This window comes from Myotis lucifugus, unplaced genomic scaffold (genome assembly GCF_000147115.1).
Source record: "Myotis lucifugus unplaced genomic scaffold, Myoluc2.0 scaffold_790, whole genome shotgun sequence".
Taxonomy (NCBI): domain Eukaryota; kingdom Metazoa; phylum Chordata; class Mammalia; order Chiroptera; family Vespertilionidae; genus Myotis; species Myotis lucifugus.
Genome location: NW_005871838.1, coordinates 85045 through 104512, shown reverse-complemented (window position 1 = coordinate 104512; position 19468 = coordinate 85045). Strand labels below are relative to the sequence as shown.

Below are 19468 nucleotides of genomic sequence, written 5' to 3'. Positions count from 1 at the left end.
AAAAAAAAAAAGCTCCACTTGCCTGAGGAACTATGGGCCAGAGAAGAGTTGGCATAAATCTCACTTGAATGAGCAGATGTGCTAAACAGGCCGAACTGCGTGACGCTGACACCAGGGAGGGGTCTGGACGACGCACGGGGGACTCGGAGAAGGAGCCGGTCTCGTTAGAGGAACAGGGACGGCGGGAGCCCTCTTCAGCCTCACCGTCACGTCCGACGCGTTCTGGAAGGAAACAGATCGCTGTGCCTTTCAGCACCTGCGATTGTAAGAACACCTACCAGAAACACAGCACCATCACCCCTCCGCCTCGAGCCTCGGCTCACTTTACAAGAGGAGGACTGTCCACCAAGAGGCCCTGATTCCGTTCCGTCTCACCTACCAGCCTTTGGCCACATGCAAACCCGATTCCCGATCTCCAAGTGACCCTAACAGAAAGCAGCGTTTGCATTATCGCAGAAAGCTCAACATGGGTCGGGAAATTAACGCGGTTTGTCTAGCCCCGTTTTAGTTTAGCATCCCAGCAGCGCAAGATGAAAACACCAAAAAACTTTAAATTTTTTTTTAAAGTACTGAAAACAGTACCTGGGGTGCAAAGTCTGTCTTTCTCATCCTCTATAAACCCTAGAGTTGCTCTGGCTGGTTTGGCTCAGTGGATAGAGCATCGCCTGCAGACTGAAGGGTCCCGGGTTCAATTCCGGTCAGGGCACATGCCCGGGTTGCAGACTCGATCCCCAGTGTGGGGTGTGCAGGAGGCAGCCGATCAATTATTCTCTCTCATCATGGATGTTTCTATCTCTCGCTCCCTCTCCCTTCCTCTCTGAAATCAATAAAAATACATTAAAAAATAAAAATAAACAAACCCTAGAGTTGACGCCTTGCACATACTGGGCACTCCACCAAACGTGTATTAAATGGAAGGGTTAGAAAGCTTTTTTGAGTCACAGAATCATCGATCACCTGGTGGAAGCTGGCACCCCTCTCCTGAGAAAAACGCACCCCCCCCCACAGGGTTTCACACACCATTTTCAAGGGCCCTGGCAGCTTGTCCAAGGACCCCGAGCCCCGAGGTGAGGACCTGCGGGCGGGATGGGTGCCTGCTAGACCTGACAGCCCACAGCTGGACGGTATTTCCAGCACCGACACCGCTGCGCCTCACCAGGTAAGAAAGCACCACACGTGGGTTTCGCGGCTGCTATGAGGAGGTTGCACCCCGGGCCTTACCACACTGGGGGTCACAGTCAAAGTCCAGTCTCCCGTGTCGTTGTTCAGCACGCCGCACGTGGGAGCTGGCAAGGATCCTTCGGGAGGAGAGCATGCAGGGCCGTGTCACCCAGGGCGGAGGGTGCCCCCCGAGATGGATGGAATCCCTCGCCCAGCCCGGGCCTGGCCCTTAAAAGCTGCATGACTTTGGGCAAGTGACGGCCTCTCTGAACCTCAGTGTCTTCATCGGTCTAATGGGATTAGAATACATGACTGTTTTTATCCCGACGACGAGGTGAATGCCAGGCACTGTGACCGCAGGCTTTCCCGTGGGGTCCTCTCTGGTCCACATCAGCCCGCATTCCCCATCCCCATCCCCACCCCCATTCCCCCATCCCCCTCCCCCCTCCCCCTCCCCATTCCTACCCCCTTCCCGCATTCCCACCCCCTATCCCCATCCCGACTTCGCAAGTGGACAGCCGCAGGGGACCCCCGGGGGGGCCCCCTCCCCTGTGTCCGCCGCCGCCCGGACCCGGTCCAATACCCACCCTGCCCACCGGAAGCGCCGGACACTTTACCCGCTTGGTCCTGTAGCAGCGACAGGGACACGGCCACGTCCTCGGTGCCTCCGACCAGGGACGCGCTGACCACAGGGCCGGACGCGCGGATGAAAGCCGGGAGGAAGACTGGGCGGGAGGGGAGGGGAGGGGACAGGGAGGAGTGAGTCGCCGCAGAGGCCATGCCTGCGCTGGTGCTCCCCGCCTGCTGTGGGGGCTGCGGGTGTGGCCCCTGAGACGCCCGCCTCCCCTCCCGGCCCTGCAGGCCCCTGCCCCGTACACACCCGGGTCCCCCGGCAGCGGCCTCAGGACGCCCAGCACGAGGAGGAGCCCCAAGAGCAGAGCGGCCGGCGGTGGCGAGCCCATGTCCGGGACCTCGCCGGGCCCGCAGACCCAACCGCGCCGCCTCAGAAGCCGGGAAGCTCCCCGATGCCGCGCCGAGCCCCGCGTCGCCCCTCCGCCGCCATCTTGTCAAGCGAACGCCGGGAGCTATGGCAACCACCAATCGGCCGCCGGCCTGCGGAGCGTCGCGCCGGGATTGGAGCAGAGGCAGAGAGCCCGCCCCCGACCCCAGCGTCCTGGCCCCGCCCACCGCACCCTGGCCCCGCCCACGAACCTTGCGCTCCCCTGAAGGATCAGGAACTTAAAACCTGGTTTCCACACCCGATCGATCCCCTCGCTGCAGAGCGAGCCTGCAGACACTGGCTCCAAACACGCGCCGTAACACCCTTCATACTTATGGGGACGGACTAAAAGGGGGTGCGGCTGCATGGCCATGACTGCGTTGTTTTTACTGTTCTCCAGTTTTGAAGGTCTCAACACCCCGACAGCAGGCTGCATCAAACCACACTCGAAAGGTTTTGCCCCGTATTAGGACAGATGCAAAAGCGCCAGAATTCAGCCTGGCAAAAAATGTAACAGCATTTTCACAAATAACTTTGGCAATATTTGAAATTAAAGTTCTTCAGAAATGAATAAAAATGTGGTATTTGACCAAATCCAGTTAAAAAGTACACATTTGACGCAGCGTTGAATGAGCATGAAATAAACATTAAGAGAAAATAACTCAAGAAAATATTAAAGTTTATTTTATTATAAAAATTTATATAAAATAAACCATAAACACAACCGTTAAAAATAAAACAGAACTAAAACAGTATATAAAAACATTTCCAGTGAAAATTAATCTTATCAAAACTACTTGAAATTATCCTTTTAGATATACAATGCTTTCTTTCCTAGACTTAAAATAGGGATTTCCATTACACTTAATGAGGCTATGAATATTAAATATTATTTTTAAAGAGATTCTCAAACTCAAGAATTAACAAATACTTGTAAAGTTATCACAAAAATCTTTGTGTAGTTAATAAAATCGTAAGTCCAAAATACAAAACCCACTTGAAATAATCTAACCAAACACCACAAGTTATTTAAATGAGATTGAGCTTCCGAGATGGTATAAAAATTTAAATCTTATTTGTGTACAAGATTGGATATACAATTTGTCAACATGCTTTTTTGTTGTTGAAATATTACAGATGTCCCCCTTGGCAACATACTTTTAAAAACAAACCAAATCAGCCACTGTTCCCGAAAACCCTTCCCACACTATGCTGGAATTTAAAAGGACTTAATAACTTCAAGGTCATACGGAAAAAATACGATTTTTATTGCTGAAATTACAAATATTTTTTCGTTTGAACTGACAGAAATTTTCAGTATTAAGTCCAAAGCTTCTAGAGACCAGTTAGCCAGTGTTAATACTTTTATTTCTTTTCCTTGGTTAAAAAGAAAGGATTCAGTCTGGGGGTGACACTATACAGAATCCATCCCCCCCAAACCTGTAGTACCCCTCACAAGCCAGACATCAGCGTTCACAAATGACCTCTTCACACAACTGCTTTTGAAGAAGTTGCCACCAGACTCCTGCATCACTCGCCTGACTCATGTAAAGCAATTTCGCAGTGATTCCAAGACAAACTGTTATTATTATTTGGGTATCGCTGTCCAAACATGTGCCGACGTCACACAAAGGACTGAGTACCTGCAAGTATCTGAGGCTGAAGCTCCACGCAGACAACAAGGATCTGAAAGTGGATCCCAGTATGTAAGACGGTGCATGTTGACTAGGCCCTCACTCACTTTTTCTGAAACTGTTCCAATTCCCCCTGTAACGCTTGACAGTAAGAAGCTCTAAAGCCTACGCCCAGTCAGGACAGGCTGGTATGACACGTGAGACAGTTTAAAAAGTCACAAATGTGCACTTTTCCCCGTCCGGACAGAACCCTCTGGAAGCATTCTAGGGATGGATACTGCAGAGAAGGGCTCCCCACGTACAGCAGTCCCCACAGGGTGAGGTGATCTTTTAGGACTGCATCCTGTAAGGAACCGCATTAGGAATGCTTACACATATCTGTATTTTTCGGCGCCTCCTTACAAAGACTCCCCTCCCCGCTCCCGTTTCTACGGCAGCTCTGGGGGTGGGAAAGCTCGACCCTCACGCAGACACTTTCAGTTTCTTTTTCTTGGCCTTCAGCACGGGAGGCAGAGAAATCTTAAAGGCCGTCCTGAAACGACACAGGGAGCAAGACGCCCTTTAACGCGCGAACGCTCTGCCGCGGGCGGAGCCAGCCACCCAGCCCCGAAGATACTTACTCGCAGGTGGTGCAGATGGGGCTGAAGTTGCAGAATACTGTAAATGCAGAAAACAAAGAAAAGCCAGGGTGGCTGAAAACCACACCGTGGAGACACTCTCCGGCCTCCCGCGCCATGGCAAGAAGGAACCACCTCGGCCGTGAACTTACTCGACAAGCACACAGAACAGACGTAGCCGATCTCGATGAGGTTGCGGTGGCAGAAGCAGGCGGCCCGGTAGTCCACGTGAATGGGGGGAGGGAGGGTTAACTGAGATCTCTGGTCCTGATCAGGAAGAAAGACCCACTGAAAAAATAAAATCAAATAAAGCGCCTTTTTAGTATTCACTCAGCAATTACTGAGCCCCTCCACATACAGGCACCGCTCCGCAAACAGGCAGGCACACAACACTGCACACGGCTTGCAGGGTTCAAAGACTATGGGAAGCCCCCCGCTTCTCAGCTTCGAGACCCGTCACCCCTTCCTTCCTTTCCTCCAATGACTAGCACCCGCCATCTGCGCCCATTCGTTCCCCAGGAGACGGGCCTCAGGTGCCAGGCGCACCGTCACGGCTCCTTACCAGCAGGTACTGCAGGAGGGAGGGCATCTGCGGCACCTTCAAGTACAGGCCTCCTGTGATGTCACAAGCCTGCAAGACACACCAGGGCCCCTGCCAAAGCAGCCCGCACTTCGCTTTTCCAGGGGGACGTGCTGCAGGTCCCCCAACGGGGAGGAGACGACACAGCGGAGAGCAGTGTTTCCCAGAGCGCAGACCGGAACTGCCGCTTCCTCCCGGGATGTGCACGCAGCTTCCTTTTGCCCTTGGCTCACGCCTTCCACCCTTCCTTCTGTTTGTTTGCTGCTGCTGAACTTTATTCTTGCCACGTTTATTCAGTCATTATGTTTTTAAAACAACAACTCTGAGATATAATTCACGCCATACAATTAACTCAGTGTGGCTCAGGTGATTGCGCTCAAAGGGACAATTCCTGAGCACACGCCTGAGTTGTAGGCTCGATCCCCAGTAGGGGGCGGGCAGGAGGCAGCCAATGAATGTTTGGCTCTCACATCAATGTTTCTCTCTCCCCCCCTCTCCCTTCCTCTTCCTAAAAATCTTTATCTATATACACAGAGATCTATCATTCTCTTCACCAATTATTAACAATGGTAACTTTCGAATAATAGTATTTGAAGGGATTTTTTAACCTTTTTAAAAAATACTTTTCTGTGTTGCTTATATTTGTTTTAATGTGTGAATCACTTTTCCAAAGTCAATCGTGTTATTATGTAAAATAGAAAGTTTGAAGGGGCCAGAGAAATGTTCTCTAATCTATACTGTCACACAGGCTAACCCCTACAAATGTGTGACGATCAGTGAAAAGCATGGGACAACAGGAACAGAACACACCCCCCTTCATAACCAACACCAAGCATTCACCTAAAACGTACCTGTTGGAGGAGTCCTGAATCGGAGTCTAAAACACACGCATCGATCAAAATATTCTGAAACGAATATTCCGAAAACATTACAGGAATGATAACAATGACTACTTTATACTCAGAATCTATGTGCCAACCTCTACTCTTGAAATGGCTTATTTAACACGCATAACTGTGCAAGGCAGATATCCAATTAGCATACTGCAGCCCAGACCGGGCCAGGCTGTGGTCACGGAGCCAGGGGAGGCAGCGGGTCAGCCCTAGATGGCCTGTCCACAAGGCCCGTGGTCTTTTCACTACCTCACCTGGTTACTCCCAAATGGAGAACAGTATATGCAACTATGGCATTTAGATTATAACAGAAGTTTTAACACATCCAAGGAGAAAATGACATGTATTAGTGACAGTTCACCAAGGCATGTAGCACATTATAAGGCCAGAGACTCAGCCTGGGTCCTCGGATGGGCCCAATGGGGCGCATGAACACCCTGAAACTGCATTAACACTGTTGGAGTGCACGTCTTTCTGGGGGCTCATTCTCAGGGGGCCCAGGACTCAAATGATTGTATGAACTATGGGTTCCAGATTCCTGCTCCATTCATAAGGCTGTTTAGTCAGAAAACCTCCCTCAGTGGGTCATTAAGAAAAAGAAAGTAGATCCTCATTACGAAGTGAGCGTCCCGGAAAGGAGAGGCATGCGCTCACCTGCTTCTGCGCCGCGAAGATGACGTTCATGAAGTTCATGTACTGCAGGGCGCTGTCTTCCGCGGCCTTGATCACCTGCAGTCACAGCCCGTCAGGACCTGCAGGCGCACCCCCTCCCCCCGGGAGGTCCCGCCACTCCGCAAGCTCAGCCGACAGCACTTTTCTCACTGTCTGCCTAGCCATCCTCAGTAAACAACCCTATCGGTGTAAAGGAGACTGAACCCCCAAATCCTGCCACTCCAGGGACAGTCCTTGCTAACAGTTTCTGGAGAGCAGCTACGGGCACGTCATACACTTGCACCCACCGCACACACACGAACGGACAGTCCTCCGTCTAGTGCGCTGCGACCTGCTTCTTAGGCGTCTATGTCCTTCCTGCCGACTCAGCTGACTTCCGCTATTTACCCAAGTCCCTGCAGGGGACTCTGAAGCGCCTGCAAGGCTCAGTGCAGACAGCGCTCTGACGGACTCTCCGGGATGAGCTCCTGAAATCGGTGAGGCCGCACATTCCACCCTGACCCGGGGACAGCCACCTGCCCTGGGAGAGCTGCGCTATTTCATCCCCATCAGTGACGCCACGCGGGAGGGCAACCACCCCCAGCTGCCGAGGCAGACGTAAGCACAGGATTAATGTGACACATCTCACCAGTATCCTGGACTTCATCTCCTGGTTGTCTGTAAAGAGAGGAATGCAGGCTACCATGTAACTGAGTCTTATCAGGCATGTTGTAAGGTTTTCCAACCAACTGCATGCAGCCCACCAAGTTACAGGAGTGAAGTAAGATCAGTCTCATAGGAAACGTGGGCTCCTACCTTTAACCTCCTTGTTCATCCTGTGGATGTCTTATTTTCTTAGCATTAAGGAATTTTAAAGTATCATTTACTTTCATCAATATTCATAGTAAACAAATAACCTCAAATTTCAGTTAAATAAACCCAGCATCCCAAACGGAGAGAAAGACCTGTTCCCTTTACCGTGATAGACACACAAAACGAAGGACTAGGGGTTTCCAAAGCATCTTTGTGCCAGAAAATGGAAATGACCACCACGGACTGTTGTATGATGACCCCCACACCCCAGAGTTGAACACTGGGACCAGTCAGCCAGCCAGTCGGGGGGATCTGGAACTGAAGACCACACACAGGGGTCAGCCACGACCCTCAAAGTCCGAAACAGAGCAATCACCCAATACTGTCCCAAGCAAATTCAAGTGCTTAACTTTGGGAGAACATCACACAAACATAGACAACATCAAAATGCTTAGAAGGGTTGTGGACCCCATGCTAAATGCAAAGTAACCCGCTGGCCTGTGGAGCAACAACTGCTCGCTTACTGAGCATCGGGTCAGTGAGTGGCTTTTATAATCCAACAGAAACGAAAAAGAGATGAAAAAACAAAACACCAACTCCCCAGTCTGCCTAACTAAGAAACAAGGAAGCAAGGACGTGCCCTGAAGGATTGTGAGCAGGCCATGGCCAGGAGCTCCGTTGGTGAGAGCGTCATCCCGATACACCAAGGTTGCGGGTTCGATCCCCGGTCAGGGCACGTACAAGAAGCAACCAATGAATGCATGAGTAAGTGGAACAACACATCGATGTTTCTACATATAAAAAAAAGCACTGGAGTTCTCCCATTCTTCCCACTTTGAGTTTTTCCAGCTTGTTCACAAACACTACAAAGCCATCGCTTTGCAAGGCTCAGCCTTCGTTCACGTGGACACAGGTCCAGGCAAATCCCCAGGAAGACACGTCTATCCCAGAAGACACCACGAATGAGCACACCACCAAGGATACAGCACAGAGCTTTGGCGAGGGACCCTGCCAGCAGAGTCTCTGTGTGCTGCCCCTTTATGTCACCTACAAATAAGAAGAAGAAGCATTAAGAAGGGAATTTCTTGGCATTTTCTTGAACTAAAATCATTATTAAACCAAAGTATTCTTCTTCATGAATGAAAATATTTTAAACAGAATAAACAATATGTATTTTAAGGAAAAGTCATAAATAGAAGAAAAAATGGTCCAAAAAAGAGGAAAACCAGATCAACAGGATAGTCGTAGAAGCCAAAGAATGTGCTTTAAGAGGAGGAGGCAGGGCAGTGTCGAAGCTGCAGCGTCAGGGAAATGCCGCACAGACGTTGACAAAATGGCAAGTAGCAGCACCAAGAACCTCAAATCCTTGGATTTCAGGCCCCCCATGTTCAACTCCATTTGCAAAATAACAACAATGGAGGGAAAAAAGCTCTTACTCTTGGTCATCAGATCCTTGATCTCCTCCACAATGACTTCATTTGCTGCTGTCAACAACTCGTACTTCCCGTCTTTGCTCCCCGAGGGGTTATATTCAGAAGCAGGGTTGCCAGGGTCCCCGAAGAAGTCTCCGAGTCGCCCGTTCTTCCCAGGGTACAGGAATCGGCTGAAACGGTGGGAAAAGCCTAGTTACACCAGGACGCAGCCCCCTCACTAGACAGGGTGACATTCAGCAGAGAAAACACACAAAAGCCACATTAACTCTGGATCACAAGACCTATAATAAATTCCATTTTTTAAAAAAATGTATAGCCCTAGCTGGTTTGGCTCAGTGGATAGAGCGTCGGCCTGTGGCCTGAATCCTGGGTTCGATTCTGGTCAAGGGCACATGCCTGGGTTGAAGGCTCCATCCCCAGTGGGGGGCGTGCAGGAGGCACTGGATCCATGATTCTCTCTCATCATTGATGTTTCTATCTCTCCCTTTCCCTTTCTCTCTGTAAAAATAAATAAAATATACTTAATAAATAAATAAAACAATACAAATGAAAACATGTATAAAGGTGGAAACACGAGTCGCCCACAGAATGTCTTAATGATGCCACTGTTTTCTGAGCGACAAGAGGAAACAGAGGACATGGGCTGTGTCTCTGGAGACGCTTCGGGGCTCCCCCTGCTTCCGGCCCGTCTAACGTGCTGTCAGTTTGCTGTCTGAGGTACGGTTCTCTGCCCAGCACTGGGAATGTGGCCCAGGGGCGCCTAAGACTCCTCCAGTGGCCCAGGACCTCTGTGGCAATCACGGAAAACACATCCGGTTTTTCTAAACCGTGAACACTTAGCCTCGCTGCTCTGAGTGACAGCTTAATCAGATCGGCGTCCTCTCCTGATTCTGAGAGGACGTTGGCGATGACGGGAGGGGAGCACTTGGGTGGGAGCCTGCAGGTTCTCTCCACACACCGAGGGAACGAGCCCTAAGAACCCAGCAGCCTGACAACCGGCCACCAACCTCCTGAAACATGTGGGTAAACAAGAGTCCCGTCTGCTGTGAGGGACACTCACTAATCAGAGAGGAGCCGAGTCTCACATGGGGACTGGATTCCACAGTCCGTGTACAACGTGACAAGTAAACAGGGTCAGAATTATTCATGGGAATCGCTGCTGGCACATGGCCCTATTTGCATGCCCGCTGCAGAGCTACTGGCCACACAGACAGGTGTCTGCACCAGTGGTAGGAAGGGTCACTGTTTCTTCAGCCCAGCACCCGATGGCGGAGCTGGTGTGGGTTAAGGAGCCAATTTGTAAGAAAAGTCCTTACTTATTAACACCGGACTCACACCCAGAGCCGTGCAGTAGTCACACTGGGAGTGAGAGGTGCCCAGGAGCGGGGCTGTGAAGGGAAAGTGGAATCCCAGCGCTCTCCCCGCCCCGGGGCAGACCCGCCAGGAGAGCAGTGACGGAGCTGCCGGCCCATCTGCCATCTGATGATGCTCCTTTCTGCCCAGAGCACAAGATGAAGGTGTAAGTGAGACGAGTACCCGCCCAGCTCTACTGTACACCAGCCAGGGAGGCTTTCAATGCTCACACTCAAGCTGTACATGTGCTGCTCCTTGATGTTGTGAGTACTGTTCACGGATACAGAGAAAAGTCATTGCGACATACAGCAGGCACCGGACACGCAACTGGCATGCAAGTCCCACGACCTTGAAGAACACCCTGGCGGTCCTACCTTTCCTGAATGTGACTCGCTATCACCGCGAGCCTGTTGGACCGGTTCATGAATAAGTGAGAATTTCCCAGCACCATCACTGCGTCTATGCATTTCGACAACGTGAACTATTGAAAGAGGAAGACACCAGAAAGGTCAATTAGCTCTGCATACCCCTACACGAGCTCTTCAAATCACTAAGAGTTCATCAAAAATACTTTCAGGCAGGAAAATAAAATGCTGATTAAGTTCACTTTCTTTTTTAAAAATAAAACAAACCTATTAAAATTTCCAGATGGCAAAAGTAATGACTGTGAGCAAAAGTGAAAGGCGAAAAGGCTTTCTTATATACCAGTGATGAGAGGTCAAGATGAGCCACTTTTTCTGCAGAGGGATAAGGTACCACGCAGGGATGTGCGGTCTACCCAGCCACGGAATACTATGCAGCAGCAAAGGAACTGAGCTACTGGGACAGGTAACAACATGGACAAGGCTCAGAATGATGATGCGGAATAAAGAAGCCAGACCAAAAACTCCCCGTACGTACTGTTTGGTTGTATTCATGTAGAGACCTCAGAAATGCAAACTGATCAAGTAACAGAAAACAGAGCAGGGGGTGCCTGAGGGGGGCGGGGAAACAGGCAGAGAGGCAGGGGAGGTATGGGGGGCCGATTACAAAGGCGCGTGAGGACACTTCCCGGGGCTGATGGATCTATAGGCCCCTCATTTTGATTGTAGCGATAACCTCATGAATGTGTACATATGTGAAAACATGTCAAACGGAACACTTTAAAGACAGTTCATTGCATGTCCGTTCTATCCCGATAAAGCTGTTTTAAAAGGCACCATTAAGCAAATGAAAAGACAAACCACAAAGCCACAGGCCAAGAGAAAATATTAGTAAATCATATATTTGATAGAGGATTTGTGTCCAGAATATGTAAAGACTTCTCCTCCAGCCCGCAACCCTCCATGCTTAGGTGAGGACTAAACAAATAAAGGAACAGAACTGTGGTCCTGGTTACACAACTCTACTGTGGGTTTTACTAAAAATCATCCAATTGTACGTTAAAATGGGTGAATTTTATGGTATATAAATACCTTACTCAAGCTACTTTTTTTAAAGCAATATAAACACATACTCAGTTAAACCACAATTACCCAAAGGCCCCCTCGAGCAATCTTACCTGGGATTCCTTTAATGCTTGCTTCCCCCACCAGATTGGGTTGGTATCAACTATAATAACTAGAAGATTCAATTCATCTTCTGAAAATATTAACAAAAAGAAGAGAACATGAGCCCCATGACAGTGAAAAGCTAACACCCTACATGCCTTTACTGCCTGTGCCCTGACAGTGCTGAGGTTAACAGAAGGCCGCGCTCTCTTACACATCTAAGCTCCGAGGCTCCGTGGGTGGGCCGTCCCCGTGCACCGAGGGGTACAGTCACTCCTCTCGTTGCCATCCCTGCGGCCCCTGGGCGCGCACCTAAAGCACCTCCGCCTCCATCAGCTCCTCATCGCCATCTCACACGTCACCCCGATACTGTGTCCACCGCTCCTGCCCCCTCAGAACTCCGTCTATTCACTGGCCTCTTGTCTGTCTCTCCCCCGGGACTGCAGCCTCCGCAGGGGCCCGTCCTGCCTGCTCGCGGCTGCGCTTCCTCAGCGCGCACAGCACACGGGGCCTGGCCCGCAGGGGGGAACCAAGAGCATCTCCTGAGGGAACGCACTCGCTGCCGCTCTGAAGACCACGCGGGCGCCACCGGCCCACAACGCACCCCGGTCCCACCCGGCGCGGCCCTCACCGTCCGAGACCATGGTGGCCCGGGATCCCTCCGCGCAGAGCCACCGGAAGTCAAGTGAGCGTCCCGGATGCGGCGCGCGTCCACTTCCGGCGCCTCCGAGTGACGCGCCAGGCGTTTGGGCCCCGACCCGGCGCGGTCCCCACGGCCCCGCCCCCAGCGCGCCGGAAGTGGAGTGCGGAGCGCGCCGCGCGCTGTCAGCCTCTGCGCTTCGGCGCCGGCGCGGTCGCGGGACGCCAGCGGGCAGCACGGGCGGCTCCGGGCCCTCGGGCTCCGCGGTCCGGAGGGCACCATGGACGACAAGGGTAAGTCGGGCCGGGCCGGGCCTGCCGGGGCCAAAGCGGAGCCGCGCGGGGGTCCCTGCACCTCGCACGCCCAGGCTGCTCGGCTGGATGTGGTTCCTCTGGTCCCTCTCGTGGTCCTGTGTCCGGGGGATAGGCCCTGAGTTCCCGCAGACACCCCGCTCCCCAGCTTCCTGAACGTGCGGCCTTCGCAGTCCTGACCTCCCCATATGTGGAGTAGGAATGACTCTGGACTGGAAGAATAAGGCGTGTCTGATGTGCTCATCTAGTGTGGTTATCGAAGTGTTTTATTAAGTGAAACCTAAGGGCAGACTATTATACATCTAATTTTCACGTTAAGCAGATAAAAGGTGGTGGCCCCCTACCTGCACGTGAATAAGCCTGCATTGAATCGGCTTGGCCTAGCACAGACCTAGCTGCAGGGAGGGTACGGGAGACGCTGATAAGGTGGTCGGCTGGGCTCTCTCGGACGTGGGGTCTCGGATAAGAGGGAGAAGGACCTCTAAGTATCGTCTGTATCCCATTGACCATTACTCCCCTGAAAGCCAAGCCCCTTGGAAAGAAAATGTTTTAAGGTGAACCATATTGACAGGCTCTCTGCATTTGATGGGTCACTTTTTCCTCTCTCCCCAGAGTTAATCGAGTACTTCAAGTCTCAGATGAAAGAAGATCCCGACACGGCCTCGGCCGTGGCTGCCATACGGACCCTGCTGGAGTTCTTGAAGCGCGATACCGGTGAGGGTCACCCCGCACACGCTGGCCCCAGGACAGTCTCCTGACAACTGTGAGAGGCGGAGTGAGAGAGACGTGTCCCTGCGTACGGTGCTGGCACCCCAAGCTCAGCCTCTCCCTTCACTCCAGCCTTCCTTTCACCCTGGAGGGAGCCCTCAAGTTACTACTATTAAACGGGTTCCCTCTCACAGATGAAATAGACTTTGAATCAGGAGGGACCGTTCTATATCCAATTCCCCGTGAAGCTTAAATTACAGCAGTAGGTCAGCTTTCCAGTTGTGTATAGAGCTGTCCAGTGCCAGATTCTCTGCAGATGCCACAGAGAACGTTCCAGGATAAATTCTGGCATTAAATCTGTTCATCCCGATAACCTGCCAGTTCAGGCATTCCAATTGTAAGCATGTGGGTGTAGCGTGATATCTTGTGAAAGGGAAATGATAAGCCTTCTTTAACCCAAGGGGCTGGCCAGGAGACACCTGTGTCCAGGACGACCTCCAGCGTCTCCTTGTGCTTCCAGTAACATCCAAACACCTGGTCCTCACCTGCCGCGGCTACTTAATGTCCTCCGTGCTCTCTCTCTCTCGGCCTGCGTGTTGGCCATCTCTCTCTCTCTCTCGGCCTGCGTGTTGGCCATGCTGGCCTCCTTTGCATTGTCATGGTCTGCCCCTGGGCCTTTCCCACTGGATCTTTATGCGGCTGGATCCTTTCCCACTGGTTCTTTATGTGGCTGGATCCTTCCCTCTTAAAGGGCCCCCGCTCCAAGAAGCCATCCCCGCTCACTTTACCATCGCCCCACCTTTCCTGTCATGTTTCTCTTTCCTGTCCTCGTTACTCTGTAATGAACTTCCCTGTTTCGCTGGGTACTTGTTTCTTTGCTGCCTCTTCCCCTAGAGAGAGTTCATCAGCGCAGGGACCCTGTCTGTCTTGGTCACTGATGTATCTCTGGCATCTAGACTAGCATAACTGTACATAGTAGATGGATGGATGAATGAATGAATGAATGAATGAATGAATGACAGACCCACCGAGGGGCTGTGAAACTAAGATGGACGTCACATTTCTCGTGTGATCAATCCAGGGGAGACGATCCAGGGCCTGAGAGCGAATCTCACCAGAGCCATCGAAACCCTGTGCGGCGTGGACTCCTCCGTGGCCGTGTCCTCGGGCGGGGAGCTCTTCCTGCGCTTCATCAGCCTCGCGTCCCTGGAATACTCGGTGAGCCCGCCCGCCCGCCCCGGTTCCTTCTCTGCTGCTGTTTGGCTGCAAACATTCTCCACTTTGCCTGGATCCCCCTTGCCCTCATTTGGCTCTTCCCTCCCTAGGATTACTCCAAGTGTAAAAAGATCATGATTGAGCGGGGAGAGCTTTTTCTCAGGAGAATATCACTGTCGAGAAGTAAAATTGCAGATCTGTGCCACACTTTCATCAAAGACGGGGCGGTGAGTACATACCACCAATATGGTAACTGGGAGTGAGGGCTTTGGAGTGACGACTCCCGCGTGAATTCCTGCCTCTGCCCCTTCCATGCCATGTAAATTCTGTGCTGCAGCGCACTCATTGCTAAATAAGCAGAATCACAGCACCTACCTCGCCGGGTGGTTGTGAGGGAACCAGGTGGTATGTGCAAGGACTCTGCTGGGCCTGGCACATGTAGGCACGACATAAATGTAGATGCGGCCATAGATGGTTGTCATTGTAAACAGGCAGAAACACTGGGATGGCGTGCCTGAGCCTTGATTTAATGAGATGCCTTAAGGAAGTGTTTGTTATTGGGTTTGTGCTAAGTTAGTACAAAATAGACACAGAGCAGCTCCCGTCACTGGCTGATGCTGCCGTCTTCCTGGTAGAGGCTAGCCCTGGGTTGAGGTTTTTCTGAACCTCATTTCAATGCTGTGGCAGATGCACAGCTGCCAAGTGTTGACCAGGGAGGAGTGAGGAGCTGCAAGTGAAGGCGGTCGCCAGGCCCAGGGCTCATAAGACGCTTCTGCCGTCTCTGCCACCAGCACACTTCTCTCTGCATCACCCACTCCTGAGCATGAGACACTGCGTGCACCTGCAGTGCCCAGGGTGGGGGGACGTTGGGCCGCCCCTGACGGAGCGTTCTCGGTCCACAGAGGATCCTGACCCACGCCTACTCCAGAGTGGTCCTGAGGGTCTTGGAAGCGGCCGTGGCGGCCAAGAAGCGCTTCAGTGTGTACATCACCGAGTCCCAGCCGGATTTGTCCGGGCAAGTACCTCCGCGCTTGGTCCTGCGCCCGGCAGCCATTCTCAGGGCGGACTGTGGGCTAGAGGCCATCGCAAGGAGCCAGGGCGTGCCCCGACCCGCAGCGTCCCGCGCTGCGTGCCTGCCTGTTCCCACCCGGGGAAAGCCACATGAGGCGCAATGGGTCGCAGTGCGGGCCCCAGGGGTGACCTAGCAGCTCAGTCAGAGGATCAGCAGCTTTTTCATCAGCTCCGTGACTCGATACTTTCCTCTGGAACTTTCTTGGGTTTTAGCTGATGTTCTCAAAATGTCATTTGCAGTAAGAAAATGGCCAAAGCCCTGTGCCACCTCAACGTCCCCGTCACCGTGGTCCTGGACGCCGCTGTTGGGTAAGCGCCAGCGTCCCCGGCTGCGATGATGGCCCCCGCCCCTCCCAGGGCTGGCCGGGAGCCGGGTTTCCAGGTTGGAGGTCTGAGTCCCGGTCATAAACCTGCACTGGAGAGCGCCCGCCTCTTAATTAATAGCTGCCTGAAACCAGCAAGCTCGTTACAGGCCTTGATGGCGCACACGGACGCCAGGCAGGAGGGCGCTAGCAGGGCGGCAACGGGAGCCGTTCATGTCGCCTGTGGTGCAAGGGCGGGGGCGAAGGTCGGGGTAAGGTCAGCAGAGGTGGGTGCTCCCCCTTCATCCGAGGACACGGTGCCCTCTGTGGCCCCTGCCTCCGTCTCAGCCATGCACCTGAGCCGAGGCCACATGCCAGCGAGCCTCAGAGGAGAAAACAGGAGAGTCTCGTCCAGAGGAGACGCAGAGGGAGTTAGGGCTGTTGATGGGCATTTGAAGCGTTCTCCCAGCGGCTGGCTTTAGAAGGTGAACCGGCCTTCACCCGCCTGAGAGCACATCAGGCCTTTAGATGCCGGGTCTGTGTGTGTGGAAGCAGAACAGGGAACAGCACCACGTAGGAAGGTGGCAGCCAGCCTGGGAGTCTTGCTCGGGTTCACGTCTGTGCGCACTGGGTGGCAGCGTGACGTGGGGTCGTGATGGCGGCAGTGCCAGGGCCGCCTCGTGTGCTAAGTGCCCTGTGAGCACGTTAGTTACAGGAGGAGCTCACCGTGCGGAGATGAGTATTAACCTTCGCAGGGGAGGCCTAACGAGCGGAGAAAGGCGCGTAAACTGTTTCCTTACCTTCCTCAGCTACATCATGGAGAAGGTGGACCTGGTCATAGTGGGTGCGGAGGGAGTCGTCGAAAACGGAGGCGTTATCAACAAGGTAGGAGCCTCGGTCCCCCGTTCCCTCCCAAGGGTGGAGATGGACCGCGGGCCTAGGTCTCGGCAGCAGTGCTGTGCGGTCACGTGGTCCTGCTTCCCCCATCCGCTTGCTTCCCCGTCCCAGAAGCCATTGCAGGGGTCAATCCAGTTTTGGTAAAATTCCCTTCTGCTTCGGAGACTCATCCATGTAAAGTAGGGAGTGTAATTTCTGTTTTCTTAAAACACATTTTAACTGAAATTGGGTTTTTTGGCTGGTTTTTCTTTTCTGTTTAGTGTATCTGACATGAATAGAATGTGTTAAAATTTCTCTGTCCAGCCCGGCCGGTGTGGCTCAGTGGCTGAGCATCTGCCTATGAGGTCATGGTCGATTCCAGTCAGGGCACGTTTCACTGTGCAGGACGTGGTATTTAGTGGCTTTGACCTGCATTTCCCTAATGACTCAGGACGCGGAGCATCTTTTCATGAGTTTATTGGCCGTTGTGTGTCTTTGGGAGAACATCTACTTTGTTTTCCTTTTTAAAAGCTCCTCCTCTGTGGTCCCGAAGTCAGAATTACATGTATCACGACCACTCGTGTGCTTTCTGTGGCCGCCCCGTGACCTGCTGTAGGTCTCACTGGCTCCCTTCTCCGACTTCCCAGATTGGAACCAACCAGATGGCCGTGTGCGCCAAAGCACAGAACAAGCCCTTCTATGTGGTGGCGGAGAGTTTCAAGTTCGTCCGGCTCTTCCCACTGAACCAGCAAGACGTCCCAGACAAGTTTAAGGCAAGAGCTTTACGTATTTGAAGGGGTTGAGTCTAAACTGAAACCTTTGAAAAAATGCTGAGAATGCATCAGGGAGTTATTCCCTTCCCGTGGCTGTGTCTTCCGACGTTGGGATAGAAACATAAATTGGTGGCGGTGAGACTGAGTCTAACTGGGCCCCAGAATTTCAGCCTTCCAGTCTCCCGCTCACTGAGCACTGGACACGGTGCAGAGGCAGGGGCTGGTGGTGAGCGGTGCAGCCTAGAGTCAGCTGCCTGGATCGGCCCCCTGACACTTCCTGCCCATGTGCCCGTGGGCAAGCCCTGTCCTCCTGAGCTCCGACCTGTGCAGGGGGAACAGCATGGGCCGAGTTAGCCGGTCCGAGACCACGCGTGGGCAGGCTGAGCAGTGCCCGCACAGGGTGGGCTCTGAGAATGGTTCTCTCGCGGGTCTGGAGGAATTGGCCCAGCTCATGGTGAGGGGACACATGCTGTGGGCTAGTGGCCAGGCAGCCGCCATGACAGCCCACCACAGCAGCAGCGCCCTCTTGTCAGTGTGCCGCTCAGCTGGCTTCTCCCCATTTGGGGAGTGGCCAGGCCAGCCCCCCGCCCCCAACTGCAGAGCCCTGAGCACTTGGGCAGACTAACGCGTGCTTGCTGTGTCCACAGTACAAGGCGGACACGCTGAGGTCTGTGCAGACTGGACAGGATCTCAGAGAGGAGCACCCGTGGGTCGACTACACACCCCCCTCCTTGATCACACTGCTGTTTACAGACCTGGGGGTGCTGACACCCTCAGCCGTCAGCGACGAGCTCATCAAGCTGTACCTGTAGGTCTTCCTGTACCTACAAGCTGTACCTACAGGTGCCTTCCTGCCTCGAGGTGACGTAGCTGCAGCGGGGGAGGAGCCTCTGGACCCCGCGTGAGCCAGGCCAAAGGGAACTGTTTTCATGAAGATTTATGGACTAAGGACTTAAAATCATAATTTTGGTGGAGTTTTTATTCTTTCCAGTCCTGTTTAAGCATGTTCCCGGTTCCTGTAAAACTCAACCTAAATTGTGCTGATGGTTCCCAGACACCGTCACTCACTTCTGTTTCTAGAAATACACGTTAGACTATTGGCTACTTAACCCTCCAGACCCCTTCCCTCGCCCTCCACCTGCAGTGATTGGCCTCGGCCGTTAGAGGATGCAGGCCCCTTAAGGAGCAGGCCTTCCTCACTGCGCAGGCCCCGGAGCATGCGGTGCCTCAAGAGGGGCAGAAACACCTGCTCAGGTAGCATTGCTTCCCCCTGGTGAACACGAGCCAGAGTGCAGCCTGGACAGCATCGAGCCAACGGAGCAGCTCACCGCCAGTGACGCCGCCCAGAATGTTCAGAAACGAAAACTGTGTCTGTGAAAGATGTGGATCTTAAAGGCTTTGGACCTGAACGTTTAGAAGTTGTACTTGGGAATACGCTCAGCATCTTTTCAAATAAATAACACGAAACACTGACTGGTCTCACTCAGTGCTGTGAGCTGAGCCAGGCCCCGCTGTGGAGACACGTACCCACACACAGTGTAGTCGATTAGAAGCAAACAGTTTATTCAACAGAAGGCAGCATCTCTCCCAAAACATGACTAGCTGCCTCGATTTCTCAGATACTCCCCAGTGACAGCCCTGGGGCCTGTTCTTAGGACAGAAGGAAAACCCTGGGCCACTGGCCGCTCTGTGCTGTGCCCTGTGCACTGCACCGGAGGGAACATGTGGCCCGTGCACTGCACCAGAGGGAACATGTGGCCTGTGCACTGCACCAGAGGGAACATGTGGCCTGTGCACTGCACCAGAGGGAACGCGTGGCCCATGCACTGCACCAGAGGGAACACAGTCCAGGGGCGGGGCACCCAAGGAGCTCGGGAGCCTGAAAGCACTAGGGAACTTTAAAAGCCT

At 52.9% G+C, this 19468-nt stretch overlaps 3 protein-coding genes across 9 annotated transcripts in view; 1 reads left to right on the top strand and 2 right to left on the bottom strand.

Moving 5' to 3' along the window:
* The window catches only part of TCTN2 (tectonic family member 2), a 12312-nt gene extending 10189 nt beyond the window's left edge, over window positions 1-2123 (bottom strand). The window contains 3 exon segments of the mRNA XM_023747067.1: window positions 1222-1298; window positions 1779-1886; window positions 2042-2123. Coding sequence (XP_023602835.1) covers window positions 1222-1298; window positions 1779-1886; window positions 2042-2123 — 267 coding nt within the window.
* A 1285-nt stretch (window positions 2124-3408) lies between these two features.
* GTF2H3 (general transcription factor IIH subunit 3) lies at window positions 3409-12378 on the bottom strand. 5 transcript variants are annotated; one of them, XM_023747069.1, is made up of 13 exons: window positions 12296-12378; window positions 11676-11755; window positions 10510-10616; window positions 8786-8952; window positions 8334-8396; window positions 7353-7382; window positions 7186-7214; window positions 6540-6614; window positions 5844-5897; window positions 4975-5064; window positions 4565-4700; window positions 4416-4452; window positions 3409-4327 (listed from the first exon to the last, which is right to left on the bottom strand). In XM_023747069.1, exons 1-13 carry the CDS (start codon window positions 12306-12308, stop codon window positions 4258-4260), a joined length of 951 nt encoding a protein of 316 aa, XP_023602837.1. In that variant the 5' UTR covers window positions 12309-12378; the 3' UTR covers window positions 3409-4257. The 5 variants fall into 5 exon arrangements, with proteins under 5 accessions (XP_023602837.1, XP_006106318.1, XP_023602839.1 ...); XM_006106256.3 differs by having other exon boundaries at window positions 4975-5043; XM_023747071.1 differs by lacking the exon at window positions 12296-12378 and adding an exon at window positions 12221-12239.
* Window positions 12379-12447: 69 nt separating this feature from the next.
* On the top strand, window positions 12448-19033 carry EIF2B1 (eukaryotic translation initiation factor 2B subunit alpha). 3 transcript variants are annotated; one of them, XM_006106254.3, is made up of 9 exons: window positions 12448-12597; window positions 13228-13329; window positions 14405-14541; window positions 14649-14765; window positions 15441-15553; window positions 15850-15918; window positions 16721-16796; window positions 17435-17560; window positions 18208-19033. In XM_006106254.3, exons 1-9 carry the CDS (start codon window positions 12585-12587, stop codon window positions 18370-18372), a joined length of 918 nt encoding a protein of 305 aa, XP_006106316.1. In that variant the 5' UTR covers window positions 12448-12584; the 3' UTR covers window positions 18373-19033. The 3 variants fall into 3 exon arrangements, with proteins under 3 accessions (XP_006106316.1, XP_023602842.1, XP_014303746.1); XM_023747074.1 differs by lacking the exon at window positions 14649-14765; XM_014448260.2 differs by lacking the exon at window positions 15850-15918.
* The last annotated feature ends 435 nt before the right edge of the window (window positions 19034-19468 follow it).